The following is a 16,502-nucleotide window of genomic DNA, read 5'->3' as shown; positions in this document are numbered from 1 at the left end:
TAGAAAGTCGCAGCCACTCTTTAAGGTTGAGCTCGAGCCAGAAAATAAGCCCCTGAAGAAATACGAAGTGCACCCTATATACAATCTTCAGTTCCTGCTGCACCGCCGAATTACAGTTGAGGAACCGCACAAATGCAATGGTCCGGTTAATGTGCAAACTACCAAGAATATGGTCATACAAGGTCATACTGTAAACTGCGTCCGGTGTGTGTAGTTTGTGGAGAGCTTCATAACTCCGCACACTGCCAAGTGAGCAAAGATGACTGCAACTCGAAAAAGTGCGGCAACTGCGGTGGCAATCACGCTGCTAACTATAGAGGTTGCCCAGTTTATAAGGATCTGAAAAGCCGCATCTATCAGAGAGGAATTACTGCCCGCACCCAAAATAAAACGTTGAAAGTCACCAGATCAAATCCTGAAGTCTTCTTCTGGACTGCAGCCATTTCCTCACTAGGACTCACTAGCAAGCGCTTTAAAGACAGGACCGGCTAACCCTGCCTCAAAAAGTTCATTTCTGCAATCAGCATACCAAGAACCGAACACGGCTCAACAGCATCAATCGCCGGAGCAGCCAAAAAGCAACTTCGAAGCTATGATATGCAGCTTACAACAAAGCCTTACGGAATTTATGTCATTTATGCGCACAACTATGTAAGATTTAATGCGAAACCAAAATCTATTGATTCAAATGCTGGTTTCACAACAATCCAAATAATGACTCCTCTTCGGATAACTCAATTCCTACTCGACAATCAAATCGACGTAATGCTGCTTTCAGAAGCACACCTTACAATCAAATACAAATTTCAACTACGAGGATATACTTTTTACGGAACAAATAATTTAGACGGTAAAGCACATGGTGGGACTGGTATTATAATCAGAAGCCGTATTAAGCACCACTATCATAACAAATTTGCTAGAAACTACCTACAGGCCACATCTATAAATATACAATTGAATACTGGCAACCAACTTACACTAGCCGTATACCGAATACTGCCCCCCTCGCTTCACTATAGCTGAAGATGAGTTTTTGCAGTTTTTCAAGACTTCATAGCAGCAGAAGACTACAATGCCAAGCACACACACTGGGGATGTCGTCTCATGACTCCAAAAGGAAAGCAGCTCTACAAATCAATTATCAAGAACAAGAACAAGCTCGACTATGTTTCTTCTGGCACACCAACATACTTGCCGGCGGACCCAAAGAAACTGCCCGATTTAATAGACTTTGCGATTACCAAAAACATTCCAAAAATCTGATAAGCGCCGAATGCCTTTCGGATCTTTCATCTGATCACTCGCCTATCCCGTTTATTCTACTCCGATATCGAGGAACATTGGAACAATCATTAAAATTGACCTCACAGAAAACCAATTGGGTTAAGTACAGAAAGTATATGAGCTCACACATTGAGCTAATTCCTCATCTCAACAATGAAGCCGAAGTAGACAGCTTTATTAATTCACTGCGACCACATAACTCCCAAAATGATCATCGAGCTCCCATATTGCACTATCGCCCAGCTTTTCAATGTCATCGCAAAACTTTGCTACTACTCGTATCCAGTGAGATGGAAAAAGGCAATCATAATAATGATAGCAAAGCCGGGAAAAGACCACACAATCTCCACGTCGTATAGACCTATAAGCCTATTTTCATGCTTATCTAAACTCTTTGAAAAATGCGTTAAACACATACCTAAGTCTCCAGGAAGGAATCCCGTCACACCAATTTGGGTTTCGAGAAAGGCACGGAACAATTGAGCAGGTCAACCAAATAACATCAGAAATTCGGAACGCGTTCGAAAAAGTACTGAACTGGCATATTCTTAGATGTCTCTCAAGCACTTGATAGAGTCTGGCTAGAAGGTCTAATGTACAAGATCAAGACAATGCTCCCCAATAGCACTCACAAGCATTTAGAGTCTTACCTTTACGACAAAAAATTTGTTGTGAGATGCAACACTGCTATATCTGATGATTTCACTGCTGGAGTTGGAGTTCCCCAAGGTAGTGTGCTAGGGCCAACACTATACGTCTTCTACACAGCTGACTTCCTGACAAGCACACGAATAACAACATCTACGTTTGCTGATGATACAGCTATTCTTAGCCGCTCACCCTGAACAGGCAAAACTGCCCGCCGCTAACGTTAAACAACACTCTACTCCCGCAAGCAAACGAAGTGGCATATCTAGGAGTTCACCTCGACAGAAGACTCACATGGCGCCGGCACATTGAAGCCAAAAGAACACACCTAAAGCTAAAAACCAGCAGCCTTCATTGGCTTATCAACGCTCGGTCTCCCCTTAACCTTGAATATAAAGTCCTGCTGTATAACTCGGTACTAAAACCTATATGGATGTACGGCTCCCAGTTATGGGGGAATGCCAGCAATAGCAATATTGGCTCCAGCGAGCTCAGTCGAAGATCTTGAGAACCATCACCGGGGCACCGTGGTACGTTCGCAACGAAAACATACAACGCGACTTAAACATTCTACCAGTCAAAGAAGTGATCGCAGAGCAACAGGAAAAGTAGGAAAAGTAAGGTTGAGCAACCAATTACGTCTTCGTCGTAATGACTTATCATACCTACCCAGTGACCGACTTGAGGGACGCGCAACCAGAATGCGGTCTTAACACACTGTTAGCTAAATTTTAATGTTAAGATTCGTAAACTCATTTTTAGTCTCAAAATTAAGGAGAAGATTCAATAAATAAAAACTAAATTCTCAAAAAAAACAATATTATCTTTATGTGAATGCAATAGGACCTTTTTGTTTGTTACGATTGGCCACTGTCGCGACAAGCTTATGTTTAGAACACAATATGATCTTTATGTGAATCCAATAGGATATTTTGGAAGTTAGGGGAATAATTTCGAGAATGTGTCGCGTACGAGAAATGAGTGTGGTAGTGTATGTCACTATATATATATTTTTTTTATACCCGCTACCCATGGGGTAGAAGGAGGCATCTTCGACCCTATAAAGTATATAAATTCTTGACCAGTGTCAACAGCCGAGACGATCTAGCTATGTCCGTCTGTCCGTCAACAAAAATCCGTCAACAAAAATCGAATAACAAGCGTAATTTTAAAGCTAGAGTTTTTGTATATATTATACGATAATACCTATAGCAATTGTGATTCCTCAAAATTTGGGTTCGATCAGATAAAAATCGTGAAAGTTATTCACGAAATATTTTGTATGGGCAAAAACGCCTACTTACAAGGGGTCTGGGTTGATCTGGCTCTTGGTATATTGCTCCGTCTATGGTATATTTTGAATGTGGTACTAAATCGATATACCAAACATACAATTTTGTATATTTTTAATATTTGTGGTATTTTTGGTATCGTAATAATTTGCTTTTATTCAAAATGGGTAGAGGGTATCTCACAGTCTAGCACACTCGACTGGAACTTTCTTACTTGTTTTAAATAATTTTGTTTGCCGTTTAGAGTCTTTAAATAAATAAATAGAATACCGAACGGAAAATTAAAAAAAAAAACTCACTCATGTTTATTTTTTTTTACAGATTCAATATGCAATGCAACATCAAAACCACATTTTCTTGTTCAAAAAACATTTATTTTGCGACAGTTTTATTAATTTGGACGATGCAGTGGAGAAAGAATTGCTTTACCATCAAATATTACATAATCTAAGAAGCGAACGTTATCCTATTTCCGAAATGGAAGCTATTATGCTTACCGCACTGCAAGGACAATTGGAGCTTGGAGATTATTCTGAAAAAGTAAATGATTATGAAGCTGTAGCCAGCCACTGTTTACCACCCCGCTTTGTTCCAAATATTCCACAAGGAGCGGTTGCAATGCATCATCAAAGTTTGAAAGGCATGTTAAATTTAGAAGCAAAAAAATCGTTTCTTAATTTGATACAGAGTTGGCCTCTTCATCGTGCGACAATATTCGACGTTATGGTTAGTATAAATATTTTTATTAATTTTATTTTTAATTGTTTATTATGAAATGAATATACATGTAGATGTGAGCATCTTCTCAAATCAACCAAATAAACCAAATACTACATACATATATACGTTCAAGCAGCACAGCCTACATTATCCTGAACACTCTATCTATGCTACTAAAACAAACGAGTTAGGAGTGAACTTATCGGCAATCGTAATTATAACCACTACCCATAGGGTAGAAAGGTATTATACCTTTGTAGAAGGGTATTATAGAAGGGTAGAAGGATATTATAACTTTGTGCCGGCAGGAAATGTATGTAACAGGTGAAAGGAGGCATCTCCGACCCTATAAAGTATTTATATTCTTGACCAGGGTCAACAGCCGAGTCGATTTAGCCTTGTCTGTCTGTCTGTATGAACACCTAGATCTCAGACAGCATTTGTTATGTTTGCACGCAGATCAATTTTTTTTCAAATTTTTGTAAGCTACAGCTGCGAATTATGGTGTGTACAATAATAACTATAGTATTGCGATCAGATAAAAATTGCGGAAGTTATTAAAGAAATACTTTTGTATGGGCAAAAACGCCTACTTACTAGGGGTCTGAGTTGCTTTGGCCGACAACCTGGTATATTTTGAATGTGGTACTATATCGTTTAAAAAAAATACCATGTGGTATATTTTTAGTATTCTTATAGTATTTCTGGTATATTTTGAAAATAATACCAGAATATTTTGATTTTATTCAAAATGGGTAGCGGGTATCTTACTGTAGCTTTCTTACTAGTTTATTTTAGCGCTAAAAATGACAGGGTGTCGAGCAAAAGCTTCATCAGTGTGACTGTGCGTGTCACAAAGTCACACAAGCAAAATACTAAACTGTCACATCTGCCATCAACATGCTCTCCTTGCAATGAAATGGATTTACTGTCCACATGCCGGCAGTATGCTAGCTTCAATGATGTGAGGATACACGTCAGCGCCGCGCACCAGGAAATCATTGATGGCTGGATCCAGCGTTTCTCAGCAAGCGTAATTTTGCGGAACTAATTCATCGACTGGTCGGAAAGGGGTGCGGCGGCAGAGTTGGGGATCAAATTGCAGCAACACCCTTCGACGGAAGTCGGATGTGCGAGAGCGGACGATCGCAGATGATCTTGAATATCTTGCATTCGGTGTTGACGAGAATATTCGCGGACATGAGGATGTTCACAGCTTTATTCTGGAGCAAAGACGAGAGGGATGTCCCCCTTGGGCAGCGGTAAGGCCTGTCGATGGCTGGAGAGCGATAGGGATCGTGACCGCACCGAAGTCGGGCGAAGAAGGAGCAGCCTCTTCTCGTAGATCACGCAGATCTTGCATGAATTTATTGTGGATTTGACAAGGACCCTTAATTTCGGAATCCAGAACTTGGAGCGAATCAGACCCCATGTAACGATATATGATGGGTAAAATAGACCAAAAGTCGGACCAAAAGTCGGACAAAGGAAGAGGAATACCCACAAGCACGTAAAATCCCTTGCAATCCAGGAAGGGATTTAAATTTCGGACGGAACGTGTGACTGTTGCCTTGACCGCAAATAATGGTATTTCTTGGAAAGTGATAGCTCGTCAGCGCTGACCACAGTTGAGCATTGAGCCGCCATATTAAACATAAGCGGAAGAACGAAGTGATCTAGTTAAGTCAGATAACCTACTCAGAAAATCGAGAGTGGGAGCCAACTTGGCACTGTTTCATCGAATGCTATGTTCCAGCAGAGTGTCCGGAATAGGACAAGGAGAGTTGTGTCATTAAGTCACCACAAAGAGTTATGGATTAGCTTCTGTGGCAGGACAACTCGACACGAGAGATTCGTAGGACTGTGCTCAGATCGCACATGCGACCACATTTTGGAGTCGCTGGTTGGGACTATTTTAACCTTACGACTGGCCTCAAAAGCTGTCCACTTGGCGGTGGCTTGTTTACCCAAGCCAGCATGATTTTAGAATCGTTCCAGTAGAAGGAAATTCTCGGCTAGAAGCTTCAATGTTATGGTCGAAGAAAGCACGGCCAATAGAACTTCACCGCAAAGGTCGAAGCCAGTCACTGAAAGTGACTTGTCTTCACAGTGAGGAGATGCGTAGCGTTGTTTCAACGCGGACATAGGTTGTGACTCTTTAACCAGCTTCCCTGGAAGATCCTCCACCTTCGGAAACTTGAAAATAAGCTTGTCAACTTTATTGTTAACTTGAATGACGTAACCGTGAGCAAGACGAGAGACGGCTCTCACAACAAAGAAACAACGCGTACTTCTCTTTTAAAGCGACCGAAAATAATGCAAGCTCTGATCAAGTGCGGTCAATTACCCCCAACTCGACCGAATTTCTAAACGTAGAGAGCAATAGAGCGCGCTCATGCTCTCCCTCGCTTCCAGCGATGTCTCTGCAGCCTAAGAGCGCAGTAACCAGCACCGCAATTTCACTGACAACGTCAACCGTAACAACAACAACAACCGCAACTGTATCGACAGCGCGTTTAACGACATCATCAGCTAGCAGCGCAAACATTACTACGTCTGTCGCTGCGCTGCCGGAAAAAAAGAACAAAAACAATGAACCTATTAAGCCGGCTGTGCAGACTGGTATGGATCGCTACATTCAAATTAAAAGAAAGATGAGCCCTCTAAATTCTCAACGCAAAATAACCCGTGGCAATGCTAGCCTAGCTGCAATAGAAACGGACATGAACTCGAACCGATTCAAAATCTTGGCAGACGCCTATGAGGTTGAGGCGGCCGAATCTACTGAAGTCGAGAAAAGGAAGCCAAAGCCTCCGCCTATTTATATACGAGAAAAAAGTTCCAATGTTCTCGTTAACAAAATTATTGAGCTTATTGGCAAGGATAACTTCCACATAATACCCCTTGTAAAGGGCAACATTCACGAAACAAAAGTTCAAATGAAGTCTGAAGACAATTACAGAGTATTATCGAAATATCTTACCGATAATAAAAAGAACTTTTACACGTATCAGCTTAAAAGAAGCAAGGGCTTGCAAGTCGTACTTAAGGGTATAGAAGCCGAAGTAACGCCTGCAGAGATAACAAGGCACTACCAGAGAAGGGATTTAGCGCAAAGACAGTCTTCAATATCCTTAACAGGGATAGAAAGCCGCAGCCACTCTTTAAGGTTGAGCTCGAGCCAGAAAATAAGCCCCTGAAGAAATACGAAGTGCACCCTATATATAATCTTCAGTTCCTGCTGCACCGGCGAAGTTGAGGAACCGCACAAATGCAATGGTCCGGTTAATGTGCAAACTACCAAGAATATGGTCATACAAGGTCATACTGTAAACTGCGCCCGGTGTGTGTAGTATGTGGAGAGCTTCATGACTCCGCACACTGCCCAGCGAGCAAAGATGACTGCAACTCGAAAAAGTGCGGCAACTGCGGTGGCAATCACACTGCTAACTATAGAGGTTGCCCAGTTTATAAGGATCTCAAAAGCCGCATCCATCAAAAAGGAATTACCGCCCGCACCCAAAATAAAACGTTGAAAGTCTCCAGATCAAACCCCGAAGTCTTCTTCTCGACTGCAGCCAGATCCTCACTAGAACCTATTAACTCTGAAAAAAGTGTGACATACGCAAGCGCTTTAAAATCAGGACCGGCTACCCCTGCCTCAAAAAGTTCATTTCTGCAATCAGCATACCAACATGGCTCAGCAACATCAATCGCCGGAGCAGCCAAAAAGCAACTTCGAAGCTATGATATGCAGCTTACAACAAAGCCTTACAGAATTTATGTCATTCATGCGCACAAATATGCAAGATTTAATGCGAAACCAAAATCTATTGATTCAAATGCTGGTTTCACAACAATCCAAATAATGACTCCCCTACGGATCTCTACGTGGAACGCTAACGGCGTTTCACAGCATAAACTTGAGTTAGATCAATTCCTACTCGACAATCAAATCGACGTAATGCTGCTTTCAGAAACACACCATACAAACAAATACAATTTTCATCTACGAGGATATACTTTCTACGGAACAAATCATCCAGACGGTAAAGCACATGGTGGGACTGGAATTCTAATCAGAAGCCGTATTAAGCACTACTATCATAACAAATTTGCTAAAACTACCTACAGGCCACATCTATAAATATAAAACTAAATACCGGCAACGAACTTACACTAGCCGCCATATACTGCCCCCCTCGCTTTACTATAGCTGAAGATGAGTTTATGCAGTTTTTCAACTCACTAGGAAACCACTTCATAGCAGCAGAAGACTACAATGCCAAGCACACACACTGGGGATCTCGTCTCGTGACTCCAAAAGGAAAGCAGCTCTACAATGCCATTATCAACGCCAAGAACAAGCTCGACTATGTTTCTCCTGGCACACCAACATACTGGCCGGCAGACCCAAAGAAACTGCCCGATTTAATAGACTTTGCGATTACCAAAAACATTCCAAAAATCTGATAAGCGCCGAATGCCTTTCGGATCTTTCATCTGATCACTCGCCTATCCCGTTTATTCTACTCCGATATCGAGGAACATTGGAACAATCATTAAAATTGACCTCACAGAAAACCAATTGGGTTAAGTACAGAAAGTATATGAGCTCACACATTGAGCTAATTCCTCATCTCAACAATGAAGCCGAAGTAGACAGCTTTATTAATTCACTGCGACCACATAACTCCCAAAATGATCATCGAGCTCCCATATTGCACTATCGCCCAGCTTTTCAATGTCATCGCAAAACTTTGCTACTACTCGTATCCAGTGAGATGGAAAAAGGCAATCATAATAATGATAGCAAAGCCGGGAAAAGACCACACAATCTCCACGTCGTATAGACCTATAAGCCTACTTTCATGCTTATCTAAACTCTTTGAAAAATGCGTTTTGACTCGCATAAACACATACCTAAGTCTCCAGGAAGGAATCCCGTCACACCAATTTGGGTTTCGTGAAAGGCACGGAACAATTGAGCAGGTCAACCAAATAACATCAGAAATTCGGAACGCGTTCGAAAAACGAGAGTACTGAACTGGCATATTCTTAGATGTCTCTCAATCATTTGACAGAGTCTGGCTAGAAGGTCTAATGTACAAGATCAAGACAATGCTCCCCAGCAACACCCATAAGCTTTTAGAGTCGTACCTTTACGACTCGGCCGTGCCGAGCAGGATATTATACGAGTTCACGACAAAGTAAATTTGCTCATTCGTTGCCGATTAGTTTGGTGTAGACTGTATAGTGGAATTGAGAACTGGAGTAGAAGAAGACACACCATTTTGGGCATTATCGCCCCGATGAAGCAGATCGTTGTCCCGCCTCTTGCATGTGAAGCAATTGTGCGCACTAGTACAAAGTTGGTGACCTCCAGCGAAACAGTTCAAACAGGCTTTTCTGTTTTATGTAGGTCATCCGATCGTTGACGGACATTTGGAGGAATCGCAGACAGACCCGGACAGGGTGATTCTCTTTTGAGCATACGCCACAAGACTTGCCCTTCTGAATGACTCGCGCTTCGAAAGAATTAACTCGTTTCGAACATTCGTTTCGAATCCATCGAAATTCTTATAAAGTTATTTAGTGGTGTTCAACATATACATACATATGTATATACGTACATCTTAATATTTGAATGCGCCTATTAAATAAAATAGTAAAATTAAATTTATAAAAAAAAAAAAAACAATGAAATATAATATAATTTTTTATCTTTTAATAAGTTTTGTGGTCTTGAAAGTATTATATTTTTTCTTATTTATAAGAACTTCGACTTATATCAAATGTTCTTGCAATCAAGAAGTGTTTTCTAACTTCAATATTTTCATGTTCTTGCCGCACTTTTTTGATAAAATTCTTAGTAATAAGACCAAAATGATTTTGGAAGATTATTTTTAGTGTACTTAACTCAATTTTTCCTAAATAATTATTTTAATCAAGAATAAAATATTGAATCAAGATTAAATTATGTCAAAATTTAATCAACATGACAAAATCTCAAGTCCTGGAAAAAGTTCCGTATGAAACACTGGATCTCAGAGACTATAAGAGATAGAGCTATAATTTTCGAATAACAAGCGTAATTTTTAAGCTAGAGTTACGAATTTTAGAACATACTATAATTACTATAGTAGTTATGATTCCTGAAAATTTGGTTGCGATCAAATAAAAATTGGGGAAGTTATTAAGAAAATACTTGCTTTGGCCGACAATCTGGCACATTGTGCCGTCTATGGTATATTTTGAATGGTGTACTATATCGATATACCAAATATACCATTTGGTACATTTTTAGTATTTTTGCAGTATATTCGGTATATTTTGAAAATGATACCGCAATATTTTGCCTTTATTAAAACTGGGTAGCGGGTATCTCACAGTCGAGCACACTCGACTGTAGCTTTCTTACTTTTTTTTTGTAAAATTCTTAGTACTAAGACCAAAATGATTTTGGATGATTTATTTTTAGAGTACTTAACTCAATTTTTCCTAAATAATTATATTAATCAAGAATAAAATCTTTAATCAAAATTAAATGATGTCAAAATTTAACCAAGATGACAAAATCTCAAATCCAGGTAAAAATTCATTATAGTTCTACATTAAATACTTTTAATACGATTTATTTTGACTCAAATAGGAAGAAGAAATATTCTTGAAATATTCAATATTCACGAATACATAATTGGAAAAAATGCTATGAAAAACAAAAACAAAAAGGTGCTATAGACCCTATTTTACGATGTTTTCAAAATCATTAACTATGTGTTTTGCCTGTGCTAAAAACAACAATAAAACTTCACTTCTCTGTATAAAATGTCATTAATGCATATAGAGTGTCAAATTTGTTATTAAACTAAAATGTTGTTTTTTTTTTTTAATTTTAATTGCATTGCACTTTTATCAATGTTTTTGAACTATATACATATAATCGTTAATTAATAAAAATAAACGAATTTTTTGTATGCAATGTGGCAGCATTTTTATATGAACCGATTAGAGTTGGAATCCAGAATCCACATTAAATTATTCTTCCACACTCAAAAATATGAACAAAAGAGAGAACAATGTGCTTAGACCTGATGCCTTTGTAAGCACTTATAAAATACTACTGAATAATGATCCTGCTTTACACCTCTAAACTGAAATATATATGTATGTTCGTATAGTTCTCAGTCAGGCGGTAACGCCTAAACATAATGCTTTAAAAAAATCTTTTGTCATCATGCTTCATTTCTAAAATATCTAAAATTCGACAATATCAACCGTGTTTTGCCGTATAAAATTGTTTCTTAAAATAACTTGCAAAGATTTGTATCTAATCGCAACCAAATTTTTAGAAATCATGAAGAATATTATTGTTATTATTACAAAAATGTATCTGCTTGCAAACAATGAGTGCTATGAAAAATTTGTGGCCCTATGTCTCTAGGTGTTCATATGGACAGACAGCCCCTGATCAAGAATATATTTTTATTATTTTATAACTATTTATTTTATTTATTTCCGAATATAACTATAGTCTTTATAATCTAATACTTTTATTCCCGCTACCCATAGAATAGAATGGTATAATAACTTTGTGTGTGCAGGAAATTTATCTAAGAGACAAAGAAAATTCGATAATACTATCTTTAAAATTGTACTCGTTATTTATATTCTAAAGTAACTCTAATCGGCATGTAGCATCAAAAAGTGTTTTCAATAAAAGCTCTACATTTATGATCTCTAATACATTTGTTGTAATTTTAACTTATACCAATTTTTTTTTTTGTATTAAAGCAAACATTTACTTCTAATTGGCCGAGGATGTTATGGCTGGCTGTCGATCAAAGTGGTATACATTTATTGGAACATCGATCACGGAATATTTTATGTTCACACGAATATGAATCGCTAATTTCATTTTCTCCGAATATGAACTCCTTGATGATTTTTACTGGAACTGAAAAAAAACAGTCAAAGGTCATTTTGAGTACTTCGCAGGTAATTTTCATAAATTAAAAATAAAAAACAAAAAAATAAAACAGGCGAACAAGCTTGATTCTATGCGACTTTTTGTAAGCAACAAAAGGTGATATAAAATTTAACGATATAGTCGAATATCCGATTAGAATATTGGATTCACAGCAATTTAAAGTCATCGTAATACTGTTCAGCACAGCTTTGAATTTTTTTTATAACAATTATTATTTCTAATAATTACCCTGAAATATTATTATTTTTCCAGGCTTTCCAAATAGCAACATTAATTAAAGAGTACTCCGAAATTGTGAAAGGAAAAATAGAATAATAAGTCGCGTTGTGGATGCCAGTATAAAATTGCATTTATTATGAGTAAAGCTTTGTAACTTTGTTTCCTTTCCATCAATAATAAATAATATTTAAATTAAAATATTTTGTTTTTGCTTCAACTTTTTTCCCGGAAACAAATTACAAGAAAACAGGTATGAAATCTACAGTCAAATGTGCTCAATTGTTAGATACTCCACACATATTTTTGGTAAGAGCAAATTAATATATAATAAGATAATTAATATTTTAAAATAAACCTGAAGCTATATTTCGTATACTCGTATCGATATAATTACTGCATTCAAAATATTAATTTTGTACTCTATGGTATTGTCAACTTCACGAAGATCAGTTACACCCTGCATTGCAAAGTATCGCGGACGGATCATGGATTGTACCGGTCATTCGCGTAGATGTTCCACTGTTTCCTTGCTTCCGAGCTCGTTGCATTTTCTGTAGCTAAACTGATGGCGAAAACTTTCACCCGAAACATGCTGCAATAGTAAAGGAGTTAATAAAAGTAATAAAATATGCCATCGTCGAGCTGTCGATGAAGATGGTGAGGTCATTGTGTATGCCTAGCCCTGTCCGCCCTCAGCTTCGTGTAGTGCAGCCAGAAAAGTAATGTTAATATGAGTAAAGCAGGTGGATATTATAACCAATAGCTATGTATATTAGCTTTCCATCCAATTGCAGGCTCCAGATAGGTACCAAAGAGGACTATTGGCCTCCTTACTAACACGTTGAGACTACATGCCACTTTACTTTGCTAGGTAGTGCTGCCCATTTCCGGGGTGAGCCACCTGAGGACCTCAAACTTCTTCGTAAAGAGCACGCATTAGGGGTACCTAGTTATTATCACTCTTTAATTTTCTGAATTGGAAGAAGGCCTTCGTCAATCGCCACCAATCTCTTAACATGGGCCACCATGTTAAATAATAAATGTTAATAAATTTATGTAGTAGTCTATTCATAACCAGATTCCAAGGGAATCAAATATACATGTGTAAATTAATCATTTCAACTGGGCTGAATAGAAAAAAAAAATATTATTTTTTTATATTGGAAAATGTGAGCTTCCGCTTTATTCGGATATACAATTGGAACAAATGTACTTAAGTGGACTTATGCTGCAAACCAGCTAGATCGGGACAAAGCTTTTTGAATTGTATTGAAACGAATGATTAAATCAAAGATTAAAGTATAAAATGCGATAGTTGATGATTCGATGTTAAGTTTTCATTAAAATAGTAATAAGTATTGAAAGTGGGAAAGCAGGAAATGTTTAGAAAGCTTTATCGCAAAGAATATTAAAACTATTACAAATCATGGAAATATTATTTTAGAACGATTATTTTCTAAACTGATAACAATTTATAAAAACAAGGGTTATGTTTTTTTATTTGTGTCTGTATGTTAGTTTTCAGTTATTAAATAATTTGTCAATAGTAGTTGGAATATCAAGTTTTCTCACAAATCTAATCCTCATGCAAGGAAGTGTTAATTAGGGTCACCTGTCATTAATGTCAAGTGTGAGGTAATAAAGATGCAATTTAATTAGGGTCACCTGTGGAAATGTCAAATCGTATGTGACCCGAGACGGGGCGATGAAAGGATCGGGATCGGGGTCGGGGGCGTTTCGTCACACAAATCCGTTATAGATTCTTCGGAGTCGGGGTCGGGGTCGAGGTCGCTTATCCCGACACGCCCTCGGGGTCGGGGTCGCACTCGGGGTCGCAGTCGAAATCGATTCGTAGATCGTGGACGAAAACGTGTTCGTCACACGTGTTACAATACGCTCTTATCATTAACGAACGTAGCGTACATTATCAATCAGGGGCGCAGCGCTGTACCCAAAACGATGGAACACGTGAACGTTCAGCTCGAAAACGTAGTCGGAGTCGGGGTCGAGGTCGCGTGTCCCGAGACGGGACGGTGAGGGGATCGGGGTCGGGGTCGTAGTCGAAATACGATTCGTAGATCGTGCTCGAAAACGTGAGTCGAAGACGTCCTACGAGAATGTGAAACGCTCTTTAACGAACGTAGCGTACGAACGCGCGAACACCCACCCATACTAGATCGAAACGTGACGCAGCGCCACATCCAAGACGATCGAATATGTGATGAAATATGTTCGGAAGCCCGACGCTACCTGTAAAACGGTCGAAGGCGCCACACTCACTTATCTCATTAATTCGAATGTATGTGATGAACGTTAAAAAAGGATGGGAACGTGATGGAATTCAGACGAAAGTACAACACCATTTCCAAGACACTTGAAGATAAAATAGAAAATCTGAAAGAAAAGCCGAATATTATAACCAAGACGTGACGAATGTGCGAAAAAGGTCGGTAACGCAGTGCAATGAGGGCAGCACACCATAAATACTCATCGACATTCGCCCAATATTCAATTTTCCTCGGTTTTCATCCAGAAACCTAAAGTCCTTCAAATCACTTCTAGTTTGTGACTCGAACATACACATCGGCTCCGCGATTCTCCAAAGTTAACAATATTTAAAAATTGTTAAGTGAATAATTGTGCAGTGAAAATTGTTTAAACCTTCAATATTAACAATAAAACCCTCGTCGAAAACAAATTATAATTTATGGTGACGTTGCCAGTTTCACGTTGGGCCGCTAACCATTTATGATGGCGTTGCCAGACCCACTATTGGGCGCCAAAAATTCCTAAGAATAGTCAGCCCCGGATGTGAGAAGACGGTTGCAAATATTATTCACGACCATCTCTCGTGCAAGCAGATAGCGGAGCGGGACCCTTTGAACCCTTAGCTCTTTCGGGATTGTGGGGTGGGTTTTTTGCTATGCTTTACACGAAGCCACGAAAACTTTATTATTATAGAGTTCCTCCTGATTCTAAAAAAAATAAACACATGAGTCGATCCTCTTGTCAATAATCTAATCCGACTGGAATCTACAATACGATTCGATCTGAATACTACCAATATCGAATAAAAATAACACAAATGCAGGTACACTATTTAATTTTTATTATTTTATTTTTAATTTTTATTATTTTATTGTTATTATTTTATTTTTTTTTAATTTTTATATTTTTATTTATCCAAATTTAATAGTGACTTTTATTTATTTAATTTTAAATCATCTTTTTTTTTTAATTTAATTTTTATATATTTAACTTTTTATCAAATTTAATATTGACTTTTTATTTATTCGTTTTTAATTCATATTTAATATTTATTTTTTATTTATTTATTTTTGTCTATTTTATTTATCGAATTTAATTTTGAAGTTCATTTATTTAATTGTAAATTATATTTAAAGCTGTACCAACAAACAATAATAATAGTAACAATATAGGGCGGAAGCAAATCAGTTATAAAAAAGGTATAGGCCTGACCCAAAAGTTAGGGCATCAGCCGACAGCTCATATGCTGTTTGGGAGGTTCTGCAGGCGGCAGACCAGAAATATAAAAAGTCTCCGGCACGAAATAGTCGGCCTCCGCTGACTAACATGCGCCGGATTTGTGGTATTAAAAACCACTATAGTTGTAGAATTTTGTCTATCCGTATTATTTAATAACAAATAATGACGGCTTAGACGAATTTTCACAATCTACATATGAGAAAAAATTCGAACTTAGGACCAATGTAAAATTTGATTACTTCATAAAAATAATTACCTTCGCCTAACAAGCGTAACGAGTTGGATATTTTATTTTGCTCAAAGCAAAAAAGCATCGATGGATGCTGATGATGTTGGCAGATTATATTTTCTCTTCTTTTCTGGTGATGCATGTGTTTTTAAATTTTTTTTAAAACACCATCAACCCAGAATTTCTGCATCCGTCTCTGATCGTAGTCCAATAAGAAAAATATGAGAGCTGTCGTTGCCAAAGTGACAAAGCTCGTCTCCTTCTCATACGATCTTTCGATAGACAACTCACCACGGAGGGGAAATTTAATTTGCAGAGGTGTATTGTCCCTTTATCGTGCAATGGTTTGTGTCTTCGTTAACTTTGCGCGGCAAATTTAAAATCTCAAGGAGAAAGATTTTACGCATAATTTTTTCATTTGCGACCATTACACCCACCAGATAATCTCACGAGTCATACAAAGGCAGATTAGATGGGAATTAGATTCGAATATCTTTCGCCTGATACACTCCTAATTCTCTATCTTGTAGATTTTCCAATAGATAAAAAGAATTACCAATTTTCTTCTTTATCCGACATTTTGAGAACTGATGTCCTAGCTTTTTATTAT

At 37.9% G+C, this 16,502-nt stretch overlaps 1 protein-coding gene across 2 annotated transcripts in view; it reads left to right on the top strand.

Annotated features, from left to right (window-relative positions):
* The window catches only part of LOC133836071 (myosin-VIIa), a 169,087-nt gene extending 156,733 nt beyond the window's left edge, over positions 1-12,354 (top strand). For both annotated transcript variants that reach the window (XM_062266364.1, XM_062266362.1), the window contains 3 exons: positions 3,549-3,953; positions 11,742-11,945; positions 12,190-12,354. In XM_062266364.1, the coding sequence (XP_062122348.1) occupies positions 3,549-3,953; positions 11,742-11,945; positions 12,190-12,252 (672 nt within the window). In that variant the 3' untranslated portion in view covers positions 12,253-12,354. The remainder of the gene's footprint in view (positions 1-3,548; positions 3,954-11,741; positions 11,946-12,189) is intronic.
* The last annotated feature ends 4,148 nt before the right edge of the window (positions 12,355-16,502 follow it).

This window comes from Drosophila sulfurigaster, chromosome 2R (assembly GCF_023558435.1).
Source record: "Drosophila sulfurigaster albostrigata strain 15112-1811.04 chromosome 2R, ASM2355843v2, whole genome shotgun sequence".
NCBI lineage: Eukaryota > Metazoa > Arthropoda > Insecta > Diptera > Drosophilidae > Drosophila > Drosophila sulfurigaster.
The sequence above is the reverse complement of the archived record's forward strand: the minus strand, read 5'-3'. Positions and strand labels throughout refer to the sequence as shown.